A 24,463-nucleotide genomic window follows, 5' to 3' on the forward strand; every position below is an offset into this window, starting at 1 on the left:
GAACCCTTAGCACAAGCTGTTCCAACAAAGAGATCTCAGTCATCAAGTCCATCACTTAATAATTCTCCATTTGCAAGCCCAACACACAGGTTCTCATCTGGTGGTTGACAGAAAGGATTGATGCAGAGGTTTTATGCATCACATGGAAGGATGAGAATTTATGCTGCTCCAAGGAATACTGTACCTGTTGTTGTTTCTCCTCCTTCTGTTTCACCTGTACATAACCAGCCTACAATTCAAAGGAAGATCATTGACATCAATAGTGGGAATGATTCACAGGTATGTAGTGTGTTACTGAATTAATTAGTAATATTTGTAGAACTTATCAATCAAATGAGCTTTTTTCCTTTGTATTCTACACACACCATAAATTTCTGAAAAAAATATAGTGCATTTGTAAATATACTTGCAAATGTGCCCATTTGCCACTCAGTACCATCTCCAAGGTGAAGAGCAATGTAATGCTTATTGTTTTTATTATGGATTTTCCATTGTTTGCTAATTGCAAATCAGTTGTACAGGAAATAGTGTCCTAGTTTTATTGCCACACAACTGAAGTGTGTGTTTCATTATGTTTACTTGATACTATGCAACATGGTACCTGAGCCATTGGTTTTTAGACTCCGTACATATTTGCTGAGAAATGTAACATTGTTGTTGAAACAATGACCTTACATTCCAGGCAAAGGGAGCTCAAATCTCTATCTTGCCATCCATGTGTAGGTTTTTCATGGTTCCTCTAAACTAATGCAAATGCCAAGATGGTCTCTTTCAAAATAGGAAAGCCAATTTCATTACCAGTTACCATGTCTAATGGGAGCATCATTTGAGATACTAAACCATAATATTCACTTGTTTCTTTGCTATGTAGATCATTGGACTTCCAGCTGTACATGTCATGACATTTAAGGGGTGATCAAAAAGTTTCTGTTTGAAAAACCACACTGTTCAGAATAGGTATGCCAATCACGCAAAATCACAATGAGCATTGAGGCAATCCTCTCAACAATGCATCAGGTTAAAAATACCTGTTTGGTATAACATCGTGTCCTGCTGCATGAAGTAGTTCTTAACTGGCTGTTCTACATCCTTTTCTGACAGAAATTTTCAATGGATTAAGGACTTTTTTTAAGGGACAAAAGGCATGATAATCACGTGAGCAAGAGATCAGAACTATAGGGCAGGTTCTAGTGCCTCCCACATGAGTTTGTGTAATTTCTGCATTACATTTCCTATATGGGGACATCCGTTATTACGAACTTGGTGCACCATTCCACAATGGTAGTTTTTTTTATAGACATGCTGCGCCATACACATTCTTCATTCTCCAGTGGATGTCTTCCAGTTTTTGTCCTTCAGCAACCAAGGAAAGAATAACAGCATGTTGTTCCTGTTAACATGAATTTGGTAATATGGCCATAGTTCACATTTCCACATTTACTGCACACAGACGCATTGGAAAGACAGGAATGCCACACTAATACTTTGTCATATGTGGGTGCTTATATACCCACATCAGAGTCATGTTACATTGTGTATATGCTGCAGCAAAATACTCAAATGGAAAGTTTTGATCGTCCCTCATAGTAGCAAATTATAGAGGGGAGAGAGTAATTTTTATACTGACACATTTCATATAAGAAGCATTTTGTACAGGATTCAGATGAAGACCTGGTAAAGACTCCAGTGAGAAAGGGCTACCAATCAGCTGAAGAGAAGATACAAGCAGAGTTACAAGAGATGCAAAAACGGGAAGAAGAATTGAGGTAGGTCTTATAAATTTACAATCATTTGTAATGCAGTTATCTGATTTTTGGTAAATTGTTTCCTAACATGTATTATTTCATCTCGGAAGGTTGCTGAGAGCAAAACTATTTGCTCAGTCACAGCCAAATCTTTTGAGCATTGGTAGTATTGAGGAAGAAGAAATTAATCATATCAATGGTAATGGAGGGAAACAGACTTTGCAGAGTGCACAGTCTATTCCAAACCTCTTAGATTCTGATGATTCATTGGATGTTTCACAGGATCCGGCTTCACAAAAGGTGAGAACTGGAATTCAGATATGAATTAAGAGGAATATCTACGCAACATTAGCTTAATAATTCCAATTGCAGGTTTTCAAATTTTAGTTGGAGTAGAGATTAGTCTACTATAACATTCATGTTTCTGCTAAATAGACATTCCATTGTGAAATGAAATACTTTCCAAGGATCATAAAGATGGCTAAGAGGTTAATTTTTTTAACTTATAGACAGAGAAATGTAAAACACTCACAGAAGCATAAACACACTTGCAAAATTATAAGTATTTTCCAGTTAAGCATGTGAGCTTTTTATACAGATACTGGCTGTACGCCCGTGCTTAACAGTGGATAAAGAAGGGCGTTTGCATACTGTCACTTTTTAGGGTTCCGTACCTCACTTAGTAAAAACAGAACTGTTACAGGATCACTTTGTAAAGAAATGTTTTCCTAGTGAAGAAGTCAAATATAAATGAAACATAATGAAACAAGCAAAGCATTTTTTAAAGTCTTTAACACACAAAGTGAAATCAGTAAACCTGTATAGCCTAGCCAAGTAAATTCACTGTTATGAAACTTCTTGGCAGATTAAAACTGTGTGCCCGACCGAGACTCAAACTCGGGACCTTTGCCTTTCGCGGGCAAGTGCTCTACCATCTGAGCTACCGAAGCGCGTCTCAGGCCTGGTCCTCACAGCTTTACTTCTGCCAGTATCTCGTCTCCTACCTTCCGAACTTTACAGAAACTCTCCTGCAGAGTTTGGAAGGTAGGAGACAAGATACTGGCAGAAGTAAAGCTGTGAGGACGGGGCGTGAGTCGTGCTTTGGTAGCTCAGATGGTAGAGCACTTCCCCGCGAAAGGCAAAGGTCCCGAGTTTGAGTCTCGGTCGGGCACACAGTTTTAATCTGCCAGGAAGTTTCATATCAGCGCACACTCTGCTGCACAGTGAAAATCTCATTCTGGAAATTCACTGTTAGTTTGTATTCAGAAAGATAAGATTGTTGTATTTAATTCTGTCACTGATGTAAACTTCTAAAAATACTCCTGTCACTGAGGTAAAAAAACTGACAGCATCATCTATTGGTTCTTTGGATACAACACCATCACTAAGGCAAATATCTGAGCTACTAACCTGAGAAGACTCCTAAAATTCAAATTACACTATTTTTATCTGCGGTCCAGTTTCGAAATAAATCCTATAGGTTGCCTCCAGCTAGACTAGTTACCTGTGCAAACCACATGAATATTCACCAAGCAGTTTTGGAGATCAGTGTGTAAACAGAGACAGGCAACATGATGATTTTACAGTTTTATTATTAGTGTAGATATAAATATTTGATAAGTAGCTGAGATAGCTATTGAATAATAAAACATCTATATATCTTTTAAACAGGAATAGTAGCATGTTGACACATGCTAAACCAGTGTACCAATAACATCTGATATGATGTAGTTGCTTATAATTACAATCTTCACAAGAATTTAAAGTCACTTAGTCTTGTACAAAAAGGTGTGCATTATTCAGGAACACACATTTTCAATAACTTGCCAGCAGCCATAAAAAGCTTAACAACCAATGAAATTCAGTTTAAGAGAAGCCTAAAGGATTTATTGGTGGCCAACTCCTTCTACTCCATTGATGAATTTCTTAGTAAAACCAACTGATTTGTATATAAGTACAACATAACTTCTGCACAATTTCAGTGCAGTAATGTGTTCACTGAAAATATGTGTGTGTGTGTGTGTAAGTATAATCTAACTTCTGCACCATTTCAGTGCAGTAATGTGTTCATTGTAAATAAGTATTACAGTAGTTGTATTACATGTTTATTACCTTATAAATAAATAAAAAACGTTTTTTATTTTAAATTCAGTGCATTAGTATTTGTAAAATGACTCTTAGTGTTCATTAAAAATGACGATCATTCCACTTGGGACCTGTGGAATGGTACATTAGTTTATTTGTTTTAGTTGTAAATATTTGTCATGTATTGTTGTTTTTCTGACATGTTCCACATCCAGGAGGACCTCCTCACTACGGATCAATTGGAATGAAAGTAAATCTAATCTAATCTAATCTAAAAAACAATAAATTATTAGCTCTACAGACTAAACTCGAAGTATATCAAATAAAGTACAACACAGAAGACTGTAAAAAAAATTGCCAGTAGAAGCTATAAAATATTTTTTAAAAAACTGGTACTGTGGGAGACATCAGAACCATAATACTTCCATATTATACAAACCACACAACAATAAAGATTCTAAGAAGAGAAATACACAGCAGAGTGCAGAAATTGTTAGACTATACTAAGAGGGTCGTTCAATAAGTAATGCCCCACATTTTATTCTCGGAACATATTTATTGTTGAGAGTCAGAATATGGTGACATGGTAAACAGGTCTTGTCCATGTCCTATTTTTCTACATTGTCTCCATCACATCCTATGGCCATATGTCAATGTTGTGGAAGAGCATGTATTACCCACCGGTAAAAGCTCTTGTCCTGTAGGCATAGCCATGTTTTCACTGCATAGATGACCCTTTCATCATCTTCAAAGTGTTTTCCCCCATAGAGAATCTTTAAGCGGCCCAAAGAGATGGAAGTCTGAGGGTATCAGGTCTGGACTGTAGGGTGGATGTCTGGAGCAGTGGCTGTGACAGGACGTCCTGAACCTGGTTGATCATGGAGCTCTGTTTCTGCATTTCCTGAGGTTTTAACTTCCTTTATCCATTGCCCAACTGTACTACTATCAACTGCAGCACCACCATACACTGCACACAAACATTTATGGATGTTCACCATGGTTTCTTTTTCTGAACACAAGAATCCAATAACAGCACGCTGATTGTAATGTGAGTTGCATGTAGATGCCAAATTGACACTGTACTATGTCTGCAAGAATGGTTTGAAACTTCACCAGCACACAGAACAAACATCAAATGTGAAGCACCAACAAGGACATTTGTCTATGTATTTATTTGTTGAATGTATTTAAAGTGCCTTACAAAATTTTAATAACAGATAAAATGTCATACAGAGAGCGAAGGATTCAAATTGTTGGTAACACATTTATTGTCTTGACCCAACAAATTTGAATACCCAGTAGAATAAATGGACTTGGATGGCTGATAGTGGCAGAACCTGTAAAGTGCTGCAGTTTTCCAAGAAAGTGCCACCCTGAAGTTCCTCAAATGTATGCTTCAACAATAGTTCTTGCTGCAGATGAGATAAATATGACCACATGGCCATAAACTCATGTCTTATCTTCACTTCAGTTGTGTATAGTTGCCATTATACCTAACTCTAGATTTACTTTACTACATTATCACATCATCTTGGTTTCTCTCTCAGTAACTCGTCAGTCTGTTGGCATGTTGTTCACTTGTCCATCTTGTGTTACCATTGTGAACATCCAGCCAAGGACAGCAGACATTTGTTTCTGTTGATTCTACCAGTCAGATTCTGCCACCTCATGACTACAGCATCATTTAAACACACATTTTAACCATACTGTCAAGATTCTCTCTCTTGTTGAATGTTTAAGGTGGACACATTACTGACAAAATTCAGATTTACCTGGATATTTAAAATTAAATCAGTAGAAAACTAGATTATTCCTGAGCTATTATAATAAAATTTTGTAACTAAGCAAGTAAGGAAAAGTAATGCAAATAATGAAAATCAGCAAGAGAATTAAAACTGAACAGATATTGCGAATTTTTTTATTTTTATCTTTCTTCAAACATCAGTAATTGTACATTACATTAAGATACGACAGAATAACTCATTGGTCCCATACAGTGGATTCACATAAGGCCTCTCCACCATCAAGGCTTTAGAGTATGTTGTACAAAAATACATAGTTAGATGGTTGTTGTTTCATGTGTGGTGGTGATATGCGGAATAAAATGAATGTACTGATACCACAAAATGCAACCACTTTATTAAATGTGATTGATCATAAGACAAGAGTCATGGGTGTTGATATGCACACTCCAAAATGAAATAGACAAAGACCAAGAATAAAAAGATGGGGCTGAGTGACACACCTGGTCAGTATAAATTGATGATGGGCAACTGAAACAAGGAATCCACAGATGAACAAAGACCAAAGCAGTAGATTTATCTATCATATCCTTTAAAGGTACAGCTTCCACGCAACGCAATGTCCTGTCAGTTGCGGAGAAAATATATCGGAACAAATTTGACTCAAGTAGTGGACCAACCGGGTCCAAATGGACACATTGAAGTCAGTCTTAGCATGTCATATTTTCCCTATTGCAGAAAACTGTGGTGTCCTAGCCATTGCATTGGCAAACAAGAGGTGTGCATAAACTGTCTGCAGTCCACTTAAACACCTGACCACAGAAAGCCCTCAGTCACTAATTTTGTGGTGGGATGAATACCAGGATGTGATAAGTTATGCAGACCATCAAAGATTGCCCTGCAGAATTTGGCAGGGACAGAGAATGTGATTTGCCTTTAAAGGTGTCACACCACAGGAGTAAGTTGGTATGGGGGATTTGGACAAGTTTGGGCAGAAATTGTGGCAGTTCAGACAAAAAGTGCTGAACTCTATGAACATTGATGGAAATATGCCCATGCGGTACCATGTAATTCAATTTGGACGTGTTGTCAAATTTGGCACCATTGGTAGGCAATGACTTCGAAAATAAGCTGGAAATATTAGTGTGTGAGCTTGTCAGCCAGGTTCCACAAGGTGAAAGAATCTGGTTTGTCACCTCTATAATCAGTGCTGAAACACAATTTGAATCATGAGGGGTGTGGTCACGATGATGTATTTGTGCATAAAAATTTGATGCATGCCCAGGAACATCTGTTTGTATCAGTGTCCTTTCTTCATCTTCCATAAAGAAGTCAATAAGATCCAAGGATAGTAACAGAACTGTGATGCACGATCCACATGTCCTTGTACACATTTGGGAGGAGAATGTTTTAATCAACCTCACTTGTAGTTTCATACTTTCATTGTTCCATATTGTTCAACATATCCCACAACCCACAAGAAACCAAACGAAAGCAAACCAGTATAGGTGAAAGGTCTCAATAACTTTTGTTGTGTGTCAGTGTTCATTGTTTGGTGTAAGGTAACACTGTGCATTTCCAGAGTCCACAGAAATTGATTGTTGTCATAGGTCACCAGTGTGGGCTTTTCCATTGTGGTGAGTGTATGTAACAAGATACATGTACTGATTTCATAAAATGTAACCTCTTTAACCTCATGACATTGCTATTTTGAGTGAAAGTGAAGAAGAATTACATGATCTGCTGAATGGGATGAACAGTGTAAAGAGAATGGATTGAGAGTAAATTGAAGATGAAGGTAATGAGAAGTAGTAGAAATGAGAACAGCAAGAAAGTTAACATCAGGATTGATGGTCACAAAGCAGATAAAGTTAAGGAATTCTGCTACCTAGGCAGTAAAAATAACCAATGCTGGACAGAGCAAGGAGGAAATCAAAAGCAGACTAGCAATGGCAAAAAGGTCATACCTGGCCAAGAGACGTCTACTAATATCAAATATCAGCCTTAATTTGAGAAAGTAAGTTCTGAGAATGTATGTCTCGAGTACAGCATTGTATGGTAGTGAAACATGGACTGTGGGGAGAACTGGAACAGAAGAGAATTGTAGCATTTGAGATGTGGTGCTACATACTGATGTTGAAAATTGGGTGGACTGATAAGGTCAGGAATGAGGTGGTTATGCACAGAATCGGAGAGGAAAGGAATATGTGGAAAACACTGAGAAGAAGGGACAGGATGATCAGACATCTGTTAAGACATGAGGGGATGACTTCCATAGTACTCAAGGGAGCTGTAGAGGTCAAAAACTGTAGAGGAAGACAGAGACTGGAATACATCCAGCAAATAATTGAGGACATGCATTGCAAGTGCTACTCAAAGATGAAAAGGTTAGCACAGGAGAGGAATTCGTGGTGGGCTGCATCAAACCAGTCAGAAGACATAGGACAAAAAACCTCTTCATTAAAAAAAGAACGATCACAAGATATGAGACACATGTGTTAACACAGACAATACAAAGTGAACTAGACATAGGTAGAGACTTCAAGAAGGCATTATGTGTGTGTGTAATGTTCTTGGGACTCGATTTTGCTTGCTCATGTCACCTTCTGCAGGTCGATATCATCACATGACCATAGTGAACCAACAGAAAGCTTTTTATGCAGTATTTCACACCATAACACTTGAAAAGTTCCAAGATTATGAGCTATGTGAGAATCCTCTTGAAGGAAAATTTAACTTTTTAAGCTTATTTACCGTTGTTGGTGTGAACCCCTTTTGTTACATACATAACTAAGGGGAAGAGCTATTACACAAAGATGAGCTTGGAGGCAAGATACTGAGAGACTTGATTTGATTGATTCGATTTAACCAGAGAGGTAAAACAGCTGAACATAACCCCATTTATCAGCAATGTCATTTTTGCGTGACCCTGTTGGCTAGGTTCCACAAGTTGACACAAATGTGGTTCCTAGCCTCCAGATGTCCACACTGAAACTGAGGTTATTGTACAATGTCTCCCCCTGTCATACTAGGAAAGCTAACTAATAGCCTTAAGTAGTAGGATGATTCCCTTTACTTTCTCTGTTAGCTGCAATTTCTTCAGGAATTAGACATGTCCAAAAAAAAAACAGATGCCATACACACAATTGTAGTATCTAAGCCTTGATGGTACTTCATGATATCTTCAGAGTGGATGCACCCTAGGTCCAATCTCTTGCAGGAATCATGTAAGATGCCATGAGCAAAGAGGGTAATGGGCAGGGAGCACTACAGAATGAGTGTTAAACAATTTGGGAATTTGGGTTGGACATGAAGCATGCTCAAATAGCCAGAGTGGTTAAGGCAAGTGCTGGCATAAAGCAGAAAATCCAGGTTTGGGTCCCGTTGTAGCACAGATTTTCACTTGTCACAGAATTATTTCAATGCCCTAATGCAGCTGAAATTGGTACTTCTTTTTCAACATGCAAACATTCTGTATCTTTTGCTCTCCAGTACTTCACATTGAAAGATTAAATGTCACTTCTTTCTCTATATCTACATCCGTACTCTACAAACCACTGTAAGGTGTGCCACTGCTAGTCATTTCCTTTCCTGTTCCACTTGCAAATACAGTGTGAGAAAAACAAATGTCCATATACTTCCATACAAGCCCCAATCTCTTGAATCCTATCTTCCCAGGGGCACTCCTGACAATACCGTTGTCTCTGATAAACTCTCACTGTTGGGAACAAAATACCAGATTCCGCTCATTGAGAAGCCGTAGAGCCATTCACATTCCCAGGAACCTATTCCATATACTTGTACATTCAGTAAAAGTTGGCAGTGTGGCATCATATAAAATGCTTTACAGAAATCTAGGAGTACGGAATTTGCCTGTTACCCTTCATCCGTGCTTCACAGAATTTCCTAAGAGAAAAGAGTGAGCTGAGTTTCACACAAGCGATGCTTTCTAAAACCATGCTGATTTATGGACAGAAACTCTGCCCTCTCGAGAAAATGTATTATATTTGAACTAAGAATATGTTCAAAGATTCTGCAGCGAAATGATGTTAGGGATATTGGTCTGTAATATTGTGGGTCCGTTCTTCTGCCCTTGTTATACACAGGGGACACCTTTGCTTTCTTTCCAGTAGCTTGCTACCTTGCACTGGGCAAGAGATTCATGAAAAATGCAAGCTAAGTAAGGGGCCGATTCTGTAAAGTACTCTTTGAAAGACCAAAATGGGATTCCATCAAGACCTGACAACTTATTTGCTTGAAATTCTGTTTCTCTACACCAGGGATTTTTCTCTATGTCCTCCACACGGGAGCCTGTGCGATGGTCAAATGATAGTCTGTTTGTACAATTCTCCTATGTGAATGATTTCTTAAATGTGAAATTTAAAAGTTTGGCTTTACTTTTGCTATCTTCTATTACCATACCAGACTGGTCAATATGTGACTGGATAGAAGTCTCAGACCCACTTAGTGATACCCTTTGTGTGCAGGTGTTTCTTGAGGTTCCTATGCCCACTCATTAGATCTAAAAGTTAAATCTGCCTCTTGTTAACCCCACAATTACAGAAATTTTCTTAGAACATTGTTCTGGCATCATTGGCTTGCCACAATTTTGTTTTTGGATTGTAGTCAAATATTTTGCATTCTGTCTTGTGATTCAATTACATAGTATTAAATTTTACCACTGAAGTAGTGATGATGGGTAGGACAGGTTCTGGTCCAACAAATGGTCATTTCCCCTGTGGCGGCAAGCCTATTAGCTTGCACATTACTACTAACTCCTGAGTGACAAGAGACTGACAGCAGGTTTTCACTCTGCAAAATATATTTGATCTCATTGCAAGGGTTGATAGGGATTTCAGAGCAACTTGGCTGTATGAATGAATGCAGATGCTATGATCCTCGTAACACCTACATAGATACTTCTATGCACATACTCTAATTGTGAATATTTCCCCTGGAATACTGTTGCTAGCTTCCCTGGATAGATTGTGCTTTCTATTTGAGGCTGCACCCTGTGTACACTGCCTCCAGCAACCTCGTCTGTTTTTCACCAGTCAGTAAACCAGACTGTCATCTGAACAGTACTGTGGTTATTTCTTACACTGCTCCTACTTCCTATGGTTAGAAAGATTTACTGAAGCCACTGGAAGTTGTTACATAGTGAGCATGCATTTTCTGTCATTCTTATGTTTACCACATTCATTATATAAGTGTGGAATTCTGGAAATCCTACAGATTTCCAGTTTCTTAACGTACATGCTCCTGCTGCTGCCTCCATTGTAAGCCAAAGATGTAATGGGGGTGTGTCCAGCATGGGAGTGCTGTTAATTCAACCCAATAAATCTAGGCAGTCCAGCCGTGCACCTTCTCGTGCTCCTTAGCAGCTGTCTTCTGGCACGGATCGTGTCACAGCTTAGGTTGGGCAAGTGCTTTAGTTCTGTACCATTTGTGCCATCTAGTTCATTTTATTACGTAAACCAGATGACTAGAGAAGGAGTACTTATTCCCCTTATTCAGAAAGGATCTACTGTTGTATGGACTCAGTCCCTCCAGATAAAACTAGGACAACTCATGATGGCGACACAGCAAAAAGAATTTCACAGAGATCTGAAAGACCTAAGTTGACACAAGGCTGTGGAGTAGGTGACTGTAATAATTCAAAGGAGCCAAGTCGCAACAGTTGTTAATATCTCTGAATTGTCAGCCTAATAGCTCATGGTTCAAAAATACTGATGCTAATTATTTACAGAAGAATGGACAAACTGGTAGAGGCCAACCTTAGGGAAGAGAAGTTTGGGTTCTGAAGAAATGAACATGCAATACAATACAGACTGCACTATGTATCTTAAATGAGACACTGTAGAAAGACAAACCTACATTTCTAGCACTTGGAGATTTAGAGAAAGCTTCTTACTGTGTTGGTTGGAATACACTCTTCAAAATTCTGAAGGTAGTAGGAATAAAATATGGGGAGCAGAAGGTTAACAGAAACTTGTAGGAAAATGAGGATAATTTCAAGAGTTGGGAGTTCAGAGGGACGTAGTAGATCAAATAACTCGTACATACTAGTTGACTTCCAATGTTTTCTTTTATTTAGCTTTATAATCAGTCAGTGAGTCAAGGCATACTTCCTGAAAGACTAAAATATGCTGTAATAATTTGGATTTATAAAAGTGGAGATAAGCAATTAATTTCCAAGTCAACCCTCTTTCTTGTATTTTTTTGAGAACAAATTGGGAGGGTAGCTTGTCAGAACATATAATGAATTATATAATGTTATTGGGAATGCAGCTTGCCGCTAACTTCGTGTAATGTTTTGTCTGTAAATACGTGTATTTGTTGCCTTTATGATTCCTTCACTCTCACACACAAATCTGTACTGTAAAGTAAGGGCCTCCTGTTTTGTCTTTAGGCTGATCCGTGATAAGACTGGCAAACAATTATACTAATGGAGGATTCTGAGTATTTTCTCTAATTACATTCACTCTCTCTCTCCTTTATCTATGTACAATTTTAAATATAATATTTCATTACGTGAAATCAGCCCAATAGAATCTCTGGTGGAGCCCTTCGTCTTAACATTCAGCGGCTGGCTTGCTGTAAAAGATCTTTATATCTATTATTATTGTTAAGCGCTGCATTCAGTTGGGAAAATCGATCGTTTGAACAATTCGTTCCTTTTACGACAGATTTCGAATTTCAGATGTGTCCGAAGCCTTTTTGGACGATTTTATAAAGACTTGTCGATTGCAGGCTCTCTTCGTCACAGCTGAAACTTCCCCACTAATTACAGGGCCAAGAAAGTCATCAATGATTCAGACAAAGAACTCATTCGTCACTCACTCTAGAATAAAAGGGTCACAAGCCTTATTTCTGAGGAAAATTATATATTCAATCCATCTCCATTACATATTCCGTTTTCTGTTGATTCAAAGTCTTAGTTAATTTGCAATTACAGTTTTTCTCTCTCTTCGAATAACCCGCTAGTGGCACAAACGTTAATAGCCCGCTTTAGCAAGAAGAAGAGCAAATATGTCTCTTTTAGAAACCCGACAATCTTTCAACAGATACTTCCGAAGCTGTCCTCGTTACACGTCTATATTAACCATGGAGAATACATATATGTCTCTCTATTATTCCAAAGAATAAACGTACTGGAAAATACCTTGGCGTCGACGAGCAGTCGGTGCATATATTACTAGAAACTCCGATCAGATGCTTTTCAAAAGCGAATAAATGTGGATGATTTGATTGACCATTATTAATTATTGCGTGGTAGAGGGTAATTTTCCGTGGGGAGATTACAATGCCCCTCGCAGCGAGCGAAGTTTGTGAGCTCAATTTTGATTTACCGAACACACTTCGTGAGCTATCTATTAGTGTGGATAACCCGGAAGTGATAATTGTCAGTCCTCCGACTGAAAAAGAATATTGTGTTTAAGACAGACGAAGAAAAGAAATATTGAAAACGGAAGAAATGAAGAGACAGGTACCGCGGCTGTATTGCTTTTACGTGCATCAAGGTGTTATGTCTGCTGTGCATAACCAAGGAAGATGATCTTTCATGAAACTGTTATCAGGGTCTACCCATTCGGGAACTTTCTTATGCAGGGAAACCTTGGAAAACCTCTTAAGCCTAGACCCCCAGCCTACGGTACATAGAAGATAGGAAAGCCTATAGAAGAAAAAAAATTAATTTTGAAATAGATCTCTAAAGGAAAGATAGGGATCGATTTATATAACGATTTGGAGAAGAGTGATTTGTGCCTCTAGCAAAAAAAAAAACATTTTACAATAAATAACATAAGTTTTCGTTTTACAATCTTGTTCCTAGGACAATATCTTGCGGTGCTAAAACTCTCCCGGGTCTTGCATGTCCCCGACGTCCCCATTTGTAGTCGGTCTTCTACGCAGCCCACTTTGTAGTCAGTCTTCTACGCGACCCACAATGGGAAGAGTAGAAGGAACAGGGATACCCGATTTCACATGCAACATTCATTCCAACAGAATTAACAATGACCAAAAGGGAAACTCTTCCTGTAAGAGAACTGGTTAGGTTGCACCGTCCAAGATTCTCCATTTTGAAAGCAAAATCCTTATGGCTTCATGCATCCTTTTTGTTACGACCTACTTTAAGGAATTTAGCCATTAACTAATGATGTTGCAAAAAACATTATCATATTTACTCTCATTTGAATATTCTTTTTGACTTTGCATCCCCACTTGTGCTTATAAGTCCAAAAGTTCTGACACATTTTCTATCACTGATTTGTTCTTCGTAATTTAAAGGATTCATGCAACTTGCAATAGATTTTGGATTCAACTCATCGAATAATGGAAAGTGTAGTTCATTTTATACAAAGACATAATCCATCATTTCCTTGAAAAGTCATATAATTTATCTATACTCAAAAACTTTTCATTCTAAATACATATATTTCTCCGCTTGATTGCTGTAATGTAAAAGTTATTAGCATTGAGGAATGTGGATTCACTTCTTTCATTTATTCTCTGATTCATACGGCGTTCATACATGCACATATATGGAAATGGATTTTTCAAACAAAATTCCCAAACGAACACGACCATTAAATAACTACTAATTCTATGAATATTACTTTCTTTAAACATTCATTAATAAATTAAAAACTCTTAACTTCTAATTATAACACCTTTTCCTTTTAAAGTTCAACATGAATCAGTTTACCCTCGCGTTTGATGCGAGTCTCCTACAAAGCATATCTGTGTCGTCTATATCGATTCCAACTCTCGCGCCGACGTCAACTGTTTTGCGCGGGAAATTATCTTTGCGGCATTAACCGTCACTCACGATTCACTGCCTCAACACATCCCTTCACACGTTTACACATCTAAGCGTGCACTTGAGATTATATATGAACATTCACTCGGAACCTCTTTTGATTTTTCAGCGTCATTTGCGGGAAACATTTCATTCTTCTTGAAGGTCAGTTAGATCCTTTAAAAATCTTGATGACATTAGCAATGCTAAAGTTCCATGTTCACCCAAACCACAGGTGAAGCCTATCTCCACTATCTTCTTTACAACACTCGATAGTAATAGTTAGTCACTATTTCTATAATCTATGTCACTGATTAACTATTTCAATTTAAAGTTTTCTAACACTACACACACAGTTTATTGTTATGTTTTTTTTTATTTATTTATTTATTTTTTTACGAGCGTTCATCTCTGTCACTCGCAACACCATTCCTCCCTATCTTCTAATCTTCATTAAATTTTTTCAAGTCGTTATGGGAAAATAACCCTTTTATTTTGTTCGGTCCCGGGTATGCTAACAAATAAGCCCCAGGATTCGGAATTTGTAGGATAATGTATGGGCCAGTATATGGTAACTCCCATTTCTTTATACTTTTCTTTATTAAGGATGATTTGGTATGTCTTTTGACTAGTACCTTCTCTCCGACATGGTATGTCTGTACCCTCTTGATTAATTTGTCGTATTGTTGTTTTCTCTGATCAGCCTTTTTCGTCATATTTATGATGGCTTGTCTTATTTTTTCTTCCCAAGGCATCTCAGTTTCCTGAGTTCTGGGCATATGTTCAGTCCAGAAGTTTTCCTCTTTTGCTTCTAACATCAATTCATGAGGTGTATATCCAGTTGAGGAGTGGGGCATGTTATTGTATATCTGCTCAAACTCTTCCACATAATTTGCCCACGCAGTCTGCTTATTATGGCAATATGCCCTCATAAATCGATTGAACTCTCTAAAAATTCTCTCAACCAAATTGCCTTGTGGGTGGTAAAATGATGTTAGTATGTGTTTCACACCGACTTGAGACAAAGCCTGTTTCCATCGGAGTCCCGTGAATATCTTAGCATTGTCTATTAGGATCGCTTTAGGTGTACCAACATGTGGAAGATAATCCCTTATCAATCTTAGTACAATTACTCTAGCTGTAGCCGCCTTTATCGGGTATAGCTTTACGTATTTCGTGCACACATCTAGAAATGCCAACACATATTTAACACCACCTCTTGAAGTAGGTAACGGTCCACACAGATCGCACGAAATTAATTCTTTTGGTTCTTGCACTAATATAGAGCATAATGGGTGCTTAGTCCCTTTTGAATCCGGCTTTGTTTTTTGACAGATTATGCATCTCTTTAAGACCTCATGCACTCTGCGCTTTATGTTGGGAAAATAACAGTACCCACTTATCTTGTCTGCACATTTTGTCGCACTGAAATGTCCCCAGGTTAAATGAGTGAACCATACAAGTTTCTCTATTTGCGCCTCAGGTATACAAACACACCAACGGACTTTGTTTGGCCTTCCACAGCGGAAAAATAATACGCCATTTACCAGCTTGTAATAATTTGCCATCTGATCCGAAGGTTGCTGTTGTAACCTTTGAATGACACTTCCCCATTGAGCATCTCTTTTCTGTAACTGGGCCATATGCACACACAAATTGACGTAGTACGTCTTAAATGGATTTTCCTGCAGCAGCAATACAGGGAATTCTTAGTTATTATTTACTTCAATCTCTTTGGTTAAACCCTGTGGTGACCTTGATAGAGCGTCAGCAATAATGTTTTGCTGTCCTGAGAGATGCACGATCTTAAACTGGTATTGTTGCAGAACGAGAGTCCATCTAGCCAGTCTGGGGTGTAACAGTTTACACGTTTGTAAAAACGTTAATGATTGATGATCGCAATATACGATAGTCTTTGACCCACATAGATAATAATGAAATTTTTTAAATCCCCAGACGACCGCAAGTGCCTCTAATTCTGTCATCGTGTAAGTTCGTTCACAGTTGGATAAAACACGACTAGCAAACGCAATAGGACAGAAGGTAAGTTGTCCATTTATCTTGCGTACTTGGAAAAGGCACGCTCCAAGACCCACATTCGACGAATCTGTTGACAAGTAAAATTCTTCTTGCATGTCCGGATGGTACAAAAGCGGTGCATTTACTAATTGCTTCTTTATCTCTTCGAATGCTTCTTGACACTCTAATGTCCATAGCCAGGACACATCCTTCTTCAGCAAACTATTTAGAGCTGCTGCGTTCATGGCCTGATTTGTTATAAATCTTCTAAAAAATGAGGCAAGACCCATAAACCCTTTTAATTGCCTCCTATTTCTGGGTGTTGGAAACTTACTAATCGCAATTAGCTTCTCCTTGGATGGTAAAATTCCCTTTGCGTCAATTATATGCCCCAGGAACTTGATTCTGTTTAGTGCAAAATGGGATTTCTATAGGTTAGCAGTTATTCCCATGGTTTTGAACACGTCCAACACCCGACTCAGTAAGGTAATATGCTCCTCCCAAGTCTTCGATGCTATAAGCAAATCATCAACAAACACTGTTATCCTGCTTCTTAGTTCTGGGCCTAGTGCATAATCTAGAGCTGCTATAAAGATTCCTGCACTAATGTTGAGTCCGAAAGGAACTACAGTAAATTGGTAACTTCTTCCGGAATAAATGAAAGCCGTATATTTCCTTGATAACTCATCCAGTTTGACTTGCCATTAAGAACTCCGCAAATCAATGCTCGTCAAATATTGGACATCCTGGAACCGTTGTATAAGTTCGTCTATGTTTTCCGGATGTGTTCTCACTGGAATTATGATTTTATTTATTTCTCTGGCGTCGAGTACCAGTCTCACAGTCCCATTTGCTTTTGGCACGACCAACAATGGGGAGCAGTATGGGCTTGTAGAGGGCTCGATCAAACCCCATTTCAACATGCGATCTATTTCTTTTTGAACTTGAGCCTCTAACCTCCAGGGAACAGGATAGAAAGTTCTACAATACGTTTCGTGCGGCTTAACGTAGAGATGGCATATGTATCCCTTAATAACTCCTGGCCTTTCATCAAACACGTTTTCATACGCTAATAATAATTCTTTGAGCTGCTTCTTCTGATCTTCAATAATGCAGTCGGATTCATTTAACTTCTCATACACTAATTGACCGAAATCTCCTTTGACTTGGAACTCATTAATTACGTGCTGTTTAGAATTTTGTGCCGTCCTGATTACTTGCACACTGATCCCACTATTATATTTTCTGGTAAGGCTTTCTTTTTTCAACAAGTCCAACTCAATTTCTTGTTTATTTACATTTAACCAAATTTTTCCTGTTTTAAAATCTATTCTGCATCCGTATTGACGTAGGCTGTCGACTCCGATAATGCAGTCTACCACCAAATTTTTCACAACAAGGAATGTGCTTAATATTGCTACATTTCCGACTTCTACACTAAGTAGTGACTGCACTTTTACATTAGCCGATCTAGCCCCAACGGCGCCTATTATTCTGCAATTTTGAACTGGAAAAATTGGTACTCATCTTATATTTCTGATCTTGTTGAATAGAGCCTCCGAAATAACATTTGTGGTTGCAGCTGTGTCTAAAACTGCCACTATAGGTACAGTCTCCAAAATGACTTGCACTTCGGCTACTGCCACCTGTTCCTTATCCTCATCTTGGGGTTCTAAGTCCTCGGTCAATTCATCTGCCAGTAATCATCCATCATTATACGTTAGCATGGGTACACATATCCTGTTGCCCCTCAACCAATTGTTGACCACTCCTCCGGGGCACGAGTGGGTCCTTACAAGTTTGTTGGATTTTGATTCGCCTGGTGGTTGACATCGTCCGTCACTTTGGTAATTACCGGTTGATTCGCAGATGTCCGTCCCCACTGATGTTGATTATTTGAGTTCATTCCCCCCGGTTGATTCCACTTTCTATTACTGTTATTGTTCCAGGCTTGAGGTCTGAAATTCCTTTCGTTCCCCAACACGGGATTGTATCTTTTCCCATTCCTGTTGTTCCTTGGATAGCCCCCCACAAGGCTATTGCCGGTATTACTATTGAGATTTTGAGGGGTTTCTCCACTATTTAACGATCTCTGTGCATTCCCTTGCCTACCATTTGGCGGAGGTTCTATCTCCCTGTATTGGAATCTGTTATTACGGGCTTTCTGGTTGTTCTCTTCGATAATATCTATATGGTCTAACGTCGTGAGGAACGACTCCAAGTCTTTATCGTTGCCGTAAATCAATTGATTCTGGATGCTGGTTGGTAGTCTTGCCTTAAGTATGTTTATTATATCTGGCAAGGGCATAGGTCTGTCCCAGTATCTTGTTTTATTTATATATTTTTCAAAATACTTCCTAAGGCTTCCTTTTGAAAAGGAGAAAGGCTCTGGGTAGAGCACCTCCTGCCTTAGGCGTTCCTGTACCCCTTCTGACCAGAACTTTGCTAAAAACGCCTTCTCAAAATCGTCATATGTCGAGCAAACAGAAGTCATGTCCGAAGCCCAGATCGCCCCCGAACCTTGTATATATCCTGTAACGAAACTGATCTTCTGCCACTCCGACCAATTTCTGGGTAGCACTCCTCTGAAACTTCGAATAAAAACAATTGGATGGACCCCCCTTTTGTCAGTGTTAAAAATCTGGAATTGCCGATGCTTTATCATTTTTTCTTCAGCATGGCAAAGGCTTTCGTAATCTCCGTTAGATAAGACTTCACGCGAACAACTAGCTCGTGGCAATTTAATGTTTGAGTTACTTACACCAGTCGGTATCATGTGCGTATGTGCAGTAACTGGGTCTATAGTCGCTGCCAACTTCTGCTGCTGGCCTGTATTCATTTGTTCTGAGCCTTGTTGTGAAATGCGCATCGACTCTTCTATCGTTTGTTTCCAATGCTCCAAATCAGCACCTAACTGCTGTCGCACTTCCTCAAGTCCTTTCGCAAACAAACTCTCTTCCTGTTTGCCAGATAAACTCTGGAATGCTGCTTTAACATTTTGCTCAACGTTTTCACACATTAGCCTTTTGTTTTCTAATGCGATTTCGGACAATTTACCCGTTAATACATTAATTTGGTGGTCTATAACGTCTTGACGTTCTGTCAGATGTTCAACACTTTCCTTTAGGTTAGTCTGCGTACGTGCCAATTCAGGAAGTTGCGCAATTGCACATGACATGGCATTTTGCTTTTGTACTAATTGCGGAACCATTTCCACCTGTTCCTGTACGGTATCTATCTTAATAGCCACATACTCCTTCATTTCTACACGTACGCGGTGAGTAGATTCCTCACATTGAGCTTTCACCAATTCTATTTGTGCAGTTAATTTTCGTTCCGTCTCTTCGGCCTGATCTTTGAGTTCCTTGGTCTTCGTCTCTATCCGCTGCTCTAATTCGGAAAAACTGTCTTGTAACTGCTGCTTAATCTCAGCTTTCATACTTTCCTGCCCTTCCGTAACTGAGGCTAACTTCGCGTTAATGTCGATTTTCAAATTTTCCTGCCCTTCAGTAACTGAGGCTAATTTCGTATTCAAATCATTTTGCCCTTCAGTAACTGAGGCGAATTTTGCATTAATGTCAGTTTTCAGATTTTCCTGCCCTTCAGTAACTGAGGCTAATTTCGCGTTCAAATCATTTTGCCCCTCAGTAACTGAGGCTAATTTCGCGTTCATGTCGGTTTTCAAATTTTCCTGCCCTTCAGTAACTGAGGCTAATTTTGTATTCATATTATTCATGCTCTCGGTTATCATCTGCATCTGTCTCATGATAATGACTAATGGATCTAATCCATGTTGCGTACTTGCCGTTACATGTCCCTCCGTATCTACAGGGCGTTCTATTGCGCTATCTGTAGCCATCGGTTCTACAACACTTCTTACTGCATTATTATTATCAGTGCTAACAGCTGAAGGCTGTTGCGTGCTGCTCTGCTCTGCTTGACTCATCTTAAACATTGCCCTAGTTAAAACCATATAAATGTTCTACCGTCAATATATATATCTTCCTTCTACTGCCACTATATGTAACTCCGTTCACACAAGAGTACTTCTGTGACTAGTTTCTTATTGTACTTATACAGATAGATGCAACTGGGGCAGGTCAATCAAACTACATCTAGCATGAACACAATTAATCAATGTTCAAATATCCAATAATACTAAATAGAAAAGCGTATACTTCATCTATACTAGCAAGCTTTAATAATAAAATTATAGATCTGGCCTTTTCTCTGCGCCCAGCGTGTTGTTTTATGTTCTTATTTGTAGATCCACTTAATTTGACTGCGAGTATTTCTTCTCTTTTCCAAGCGTCAGTTAAGTTGGCTCGTCGTAGTTCACATGAAACAGAGAACAAAATTATTTTAGCAACGTCCAAAAACGTGTCCTGTCACGGATTGGCCATTATAATGAATTATATAATGTTATTGGAAATGCAGCTTGCCGCTAACTTGGTGTAATGTTTTGTCTGTAAATACGTGTATTTGTTGCCTTTATGATTCCTTCACTCTCACCCATAAATCTGTACCGTAAAGTAAGGGCCTCCTGTTTTGTCTTTAGGCTGATCCGTGATAAGACAGGCAAACAATTATACTAATGGAGGATTCTGAGTATTTTCTCTAATTACATTCTCTCTCTCTCTCTCTCTCTCTCTCCCTCTCTCTCTTCTTTATCTATGTACAATTTTAAATATAATATTTCATTACATGAAATCAGCCCAATAGAATCTCTGGTGGAGCCCTTCGTCTTAACATTCAGCGGCTGGCTTGCTGTAAAAGATCTTTATATCTATTATTATTGTTAAGCGCTGCATTCAGTTGGGAAAATCGATCGTTTGAACAATTCGTTCCTTTTACGACAGATTTCGAATTTCAGATGTGTCCGAAGCCTTTTTGGACGATTTTATAAAGACTTGTCGATTGCAGGCTCTCTTCGTCACAGCTGAAACTTCCCCACTAATTACAGGGCCAAGACAATCATCAATGATTCAGACAAAGAACTCATTCGTCACTCACTCTAGAATCAAAGGGTCACAAACCTTATTTCTGAGGAAAATTATATATTCAATCCATCTCCATTACATATTCCGTTTTCTGTTGATTCAAAGTCTTAGTTAATTTGCAATTACAGTTTTTCTCTCTCTTCGAATAACCCGCTAGTGGCACAAATGTTAATAGCTCGCTTTAGCAAGAAGAAGAGCAAATATGTCTCTTTTAGAAACCCGACAATCTTCCAACAGATACTTCCAAAGCTGTCCTCGTTACACGTCTATAATAACCATGGAGAATACATATATGTCTCTCTGTTATTCCAAAGAATAAACGTACTGGAAAATACCTTGGCGTCGACGAGCTGTCGGCGCATATATTACTAGAAACTCCGATCAGATGCTTTTCAAAAGCGAATAAATGTGGATGATTTGATTGACCATTATTAATTATTGTGTGGTAGAGGGTAATTTTCCGTGGGGAGATTACAAACACTGAACCACTTTCCTGCTAACCTTGGAATTACTGTCCCTTTTGGCTTTTGCAAAGGATTTCCTGCAGAGAAACAAACACATGATCTCATAAGTTCAGGTCTGGTAGTAGTAAAAATAAAAATTACCCTTTTGGCATGTTCTGTGATTGTGCCAAGAAGTTAGATTATGTGGATCATTTGTCTGTAATTTGTAAAAGTCTATTTGTTTTAAAGTTTCAGAAAAATTCCCCAAGAAAAAGAAGTGCACTGATTGCTGAGTGGGAGAGCAGGATCCAAAAAAATTCAGAGCATTGATCATGACCTCTGAACCACCACCAATGGTATGATATATCTGGAACACTATTCCATAAGTTTTATTGCTATAAAATTTGCTTTGACACTTCCATACTGTAAAACTGATGTGCTGAATTTTCTACACATCATTGAAATAATATATATAACTAAAAATTTCAGAGATACGAAATTGACAAGAAAATGTAAGCTTTCTTAGGGAATTTCAGTGATGAAATCCTCTCACATTATTAGCCAAGTAACAACTGTTTTCAGAGCTATTAGTTAGCTGATAAGGCAAGAAAATTTCATAGATATAAAATCATCTTTGTTGTAACAGTAAGGTGGTTGCTGTATGAAGTAGACAAGGTCTTTTTCTGGAGTTCAAATTTTGTGTGTTGTTCCTAGATGTAGGTTGAATGGGACTGCTACTATTTCATATTGATCATACACTAATTAAAAATGAAAATGTATGACTTCATATACTTACTTTGGAAACACACTATTTGTATAAAGCAGTGGTAGATGACAGTAAAGGCACTGATTCAGAGCACTGTATTGTAAACAGTAGGTGAATTATTGACATAGCTTGAGGACGCTTGAAGAGCAAATGATAAAGTTGTTCAAAAAATGTCTCCATAGGTGTATCACAATGTAATTATGGTTAAAGAGATTCACATAGGACTATTGCTGCATAATGTTAATTTCTTTCACTTTCCTCTAATGTAATAGTTGTAATCACTCTGATTACAATTCCACCCCTCCCCTTTCTTTTCCTGGTGTCACTATCTTGATGGATTTTTGTCATTACACACTATCTCACTTGCACAGTTGTGACAAATTTTCTACATTCTAAACTCTTAATTTGCAAAAAAGAGAAAAAGAAAAGGCTCTTGAGATTTAAGTTGTAGGTTTCTTCTTACCTAGTTATGTATACATTTGGGTAGTGTATCACTGTAAAAGTGGAGAACAGTTTCCATCAGAATGTGTAGAAGTAAAAATAGTAGTTCCTTTGCAATGGAAAAAGAAAGTCATGTGCACAGGAAAATTATTCACGCTGGTCAGTTTTTTGGCATATAAAATAACTAGTTTGAATTGTTACTTTCTAGTAATAATACACTATAATCCACACGTCTTAACTCCAGTGATTTACCATCTAAGATAAACAATGGCCTCCCATTTTTTTTCTTTTTTATTATTTGCTAATGTGGCCACTCATTCACTTAGGATCCATTATTGTTATCTTATCCCATCATGTATGATGTATTACACCATACGTAAGTTGTTTCAAATGTTCCACTGTATTTTCTGCCCACGTCCAACCTCCTCCTCCTCCTCCTCCTCCTCACCACATATTTCACTGTACTTGGTCTACAATGGAGGCAGTTTGTTTTATTTCAGCCCTTCTAATAAAATGATGAAAAATACTTAGACATGTTTATCAAGCTGAATAAATCACTTTTACAAAAACAAAGGTTAGCTGTGATATCATGATTTCATATATTACATCTTGCAGAAGGTAAGCACACACAAAAAATTAATTTACTCATTTACATCATGTAAAACAACTGAGTTTGGAAAAAATGATACCTTCTGGTTGTAGTGTGTGCTCAATGATTTAGGATACTGTATTAATTCTTATTTTGATTATGTAATATTACTTAACATTACCATTATTATTATTAAATAATTTTATCAGAAGTTTGTGTAGAGACATTTCAATGTTGAAATTTATTATTTATTTGCAGAAAATGTCACATTCCAGAATGTGTGTGGATACAACCAAGAAACAATACTGCCTTTGCAATTTTACTAGACTGCTGTGTTCCCAGTATTGTGAAGAAATTTGTTTTTCTTATGTAGAGTTTCTTAATATTATTGTGCAATTATTGTTGAAGATTTCTGACAGGACCAGAAATAATAAGTATTATTAGGGAGGTAATACACAATACATTCCAGCCACAAAGGAAACAATGTCTAAGATATTTTCTTAATGGGTTTCTTTGTAATTGTATAAGAACTGTCATTTTACTCTGTGTGATGAATTGGTTTGAAGCTGAATATTCTGTTAAAATCCTTAAACTTAATTTCAATGCACAAATACTAATACCATTTGTTCTAATTTGGCTACTGGGATTTCATAATGGCTTCCAGTCACTTTTGGTTACCATTGGCATGATGCAGAAGTTGAAGTAAAAATTTCAATGGTATGAGCAGTGTTGTATCATTCTGTGTTGAAAGCAATCAAAACAATTTGATTTTCCTTGTATTGTGTCTTGCCTATATGCTAAATTTGATGATTGCATTTGATGGAAATTCAAAT

At 38.0% G+C, this 24,463-nt stretch overlaps 1 protein-coding gene across 1 annotated transcript; it reads left to right on the top strand.

Annotated features, from left to right (window-relative positions):
- The first annotated feature begins 3 nt into the window (after positions 1-3).
- On the top strand, positions 4-24,097 carry LOC124554765. Its single transcript, XM_047128414.1, has 5 exons — positions 4-279; positions 1,657-1,766; positions 1,856-2,045; positions 22,084-22,190; positions 23,889-24,097. The coding sequence occupies exons 1-4, from the start codon at positions 121-123 to the stop codon at positions 22,162-22,164; spliced, it is 540 nt and encodes a 179-aa protein (XP_046984370.1). The 5' UTR covers positions 4-120; the 3' UTR covers positions 22,165-22,190; positions 23,889-24,097.
- The last annotated feature ends 366 nt before the right edge of the window (positions 24,098-24,463 follow it).

The sequence above is a fragment of the Schistocerca americana genome, chromosome X (assembly GCF_021461395.2).
Source record: "Schistocerca americana isolate TAMUIC-IGC-003095 chromosome X, iqSchAmer2.1, whole genome shotgun sequence".
NCBI classification, from domain to species: Eukaryota; Metazoa; Arthropoda; class Insecta; order Orthoptera; family Acrididae; genus Schistocerca; species Schistocerca americana.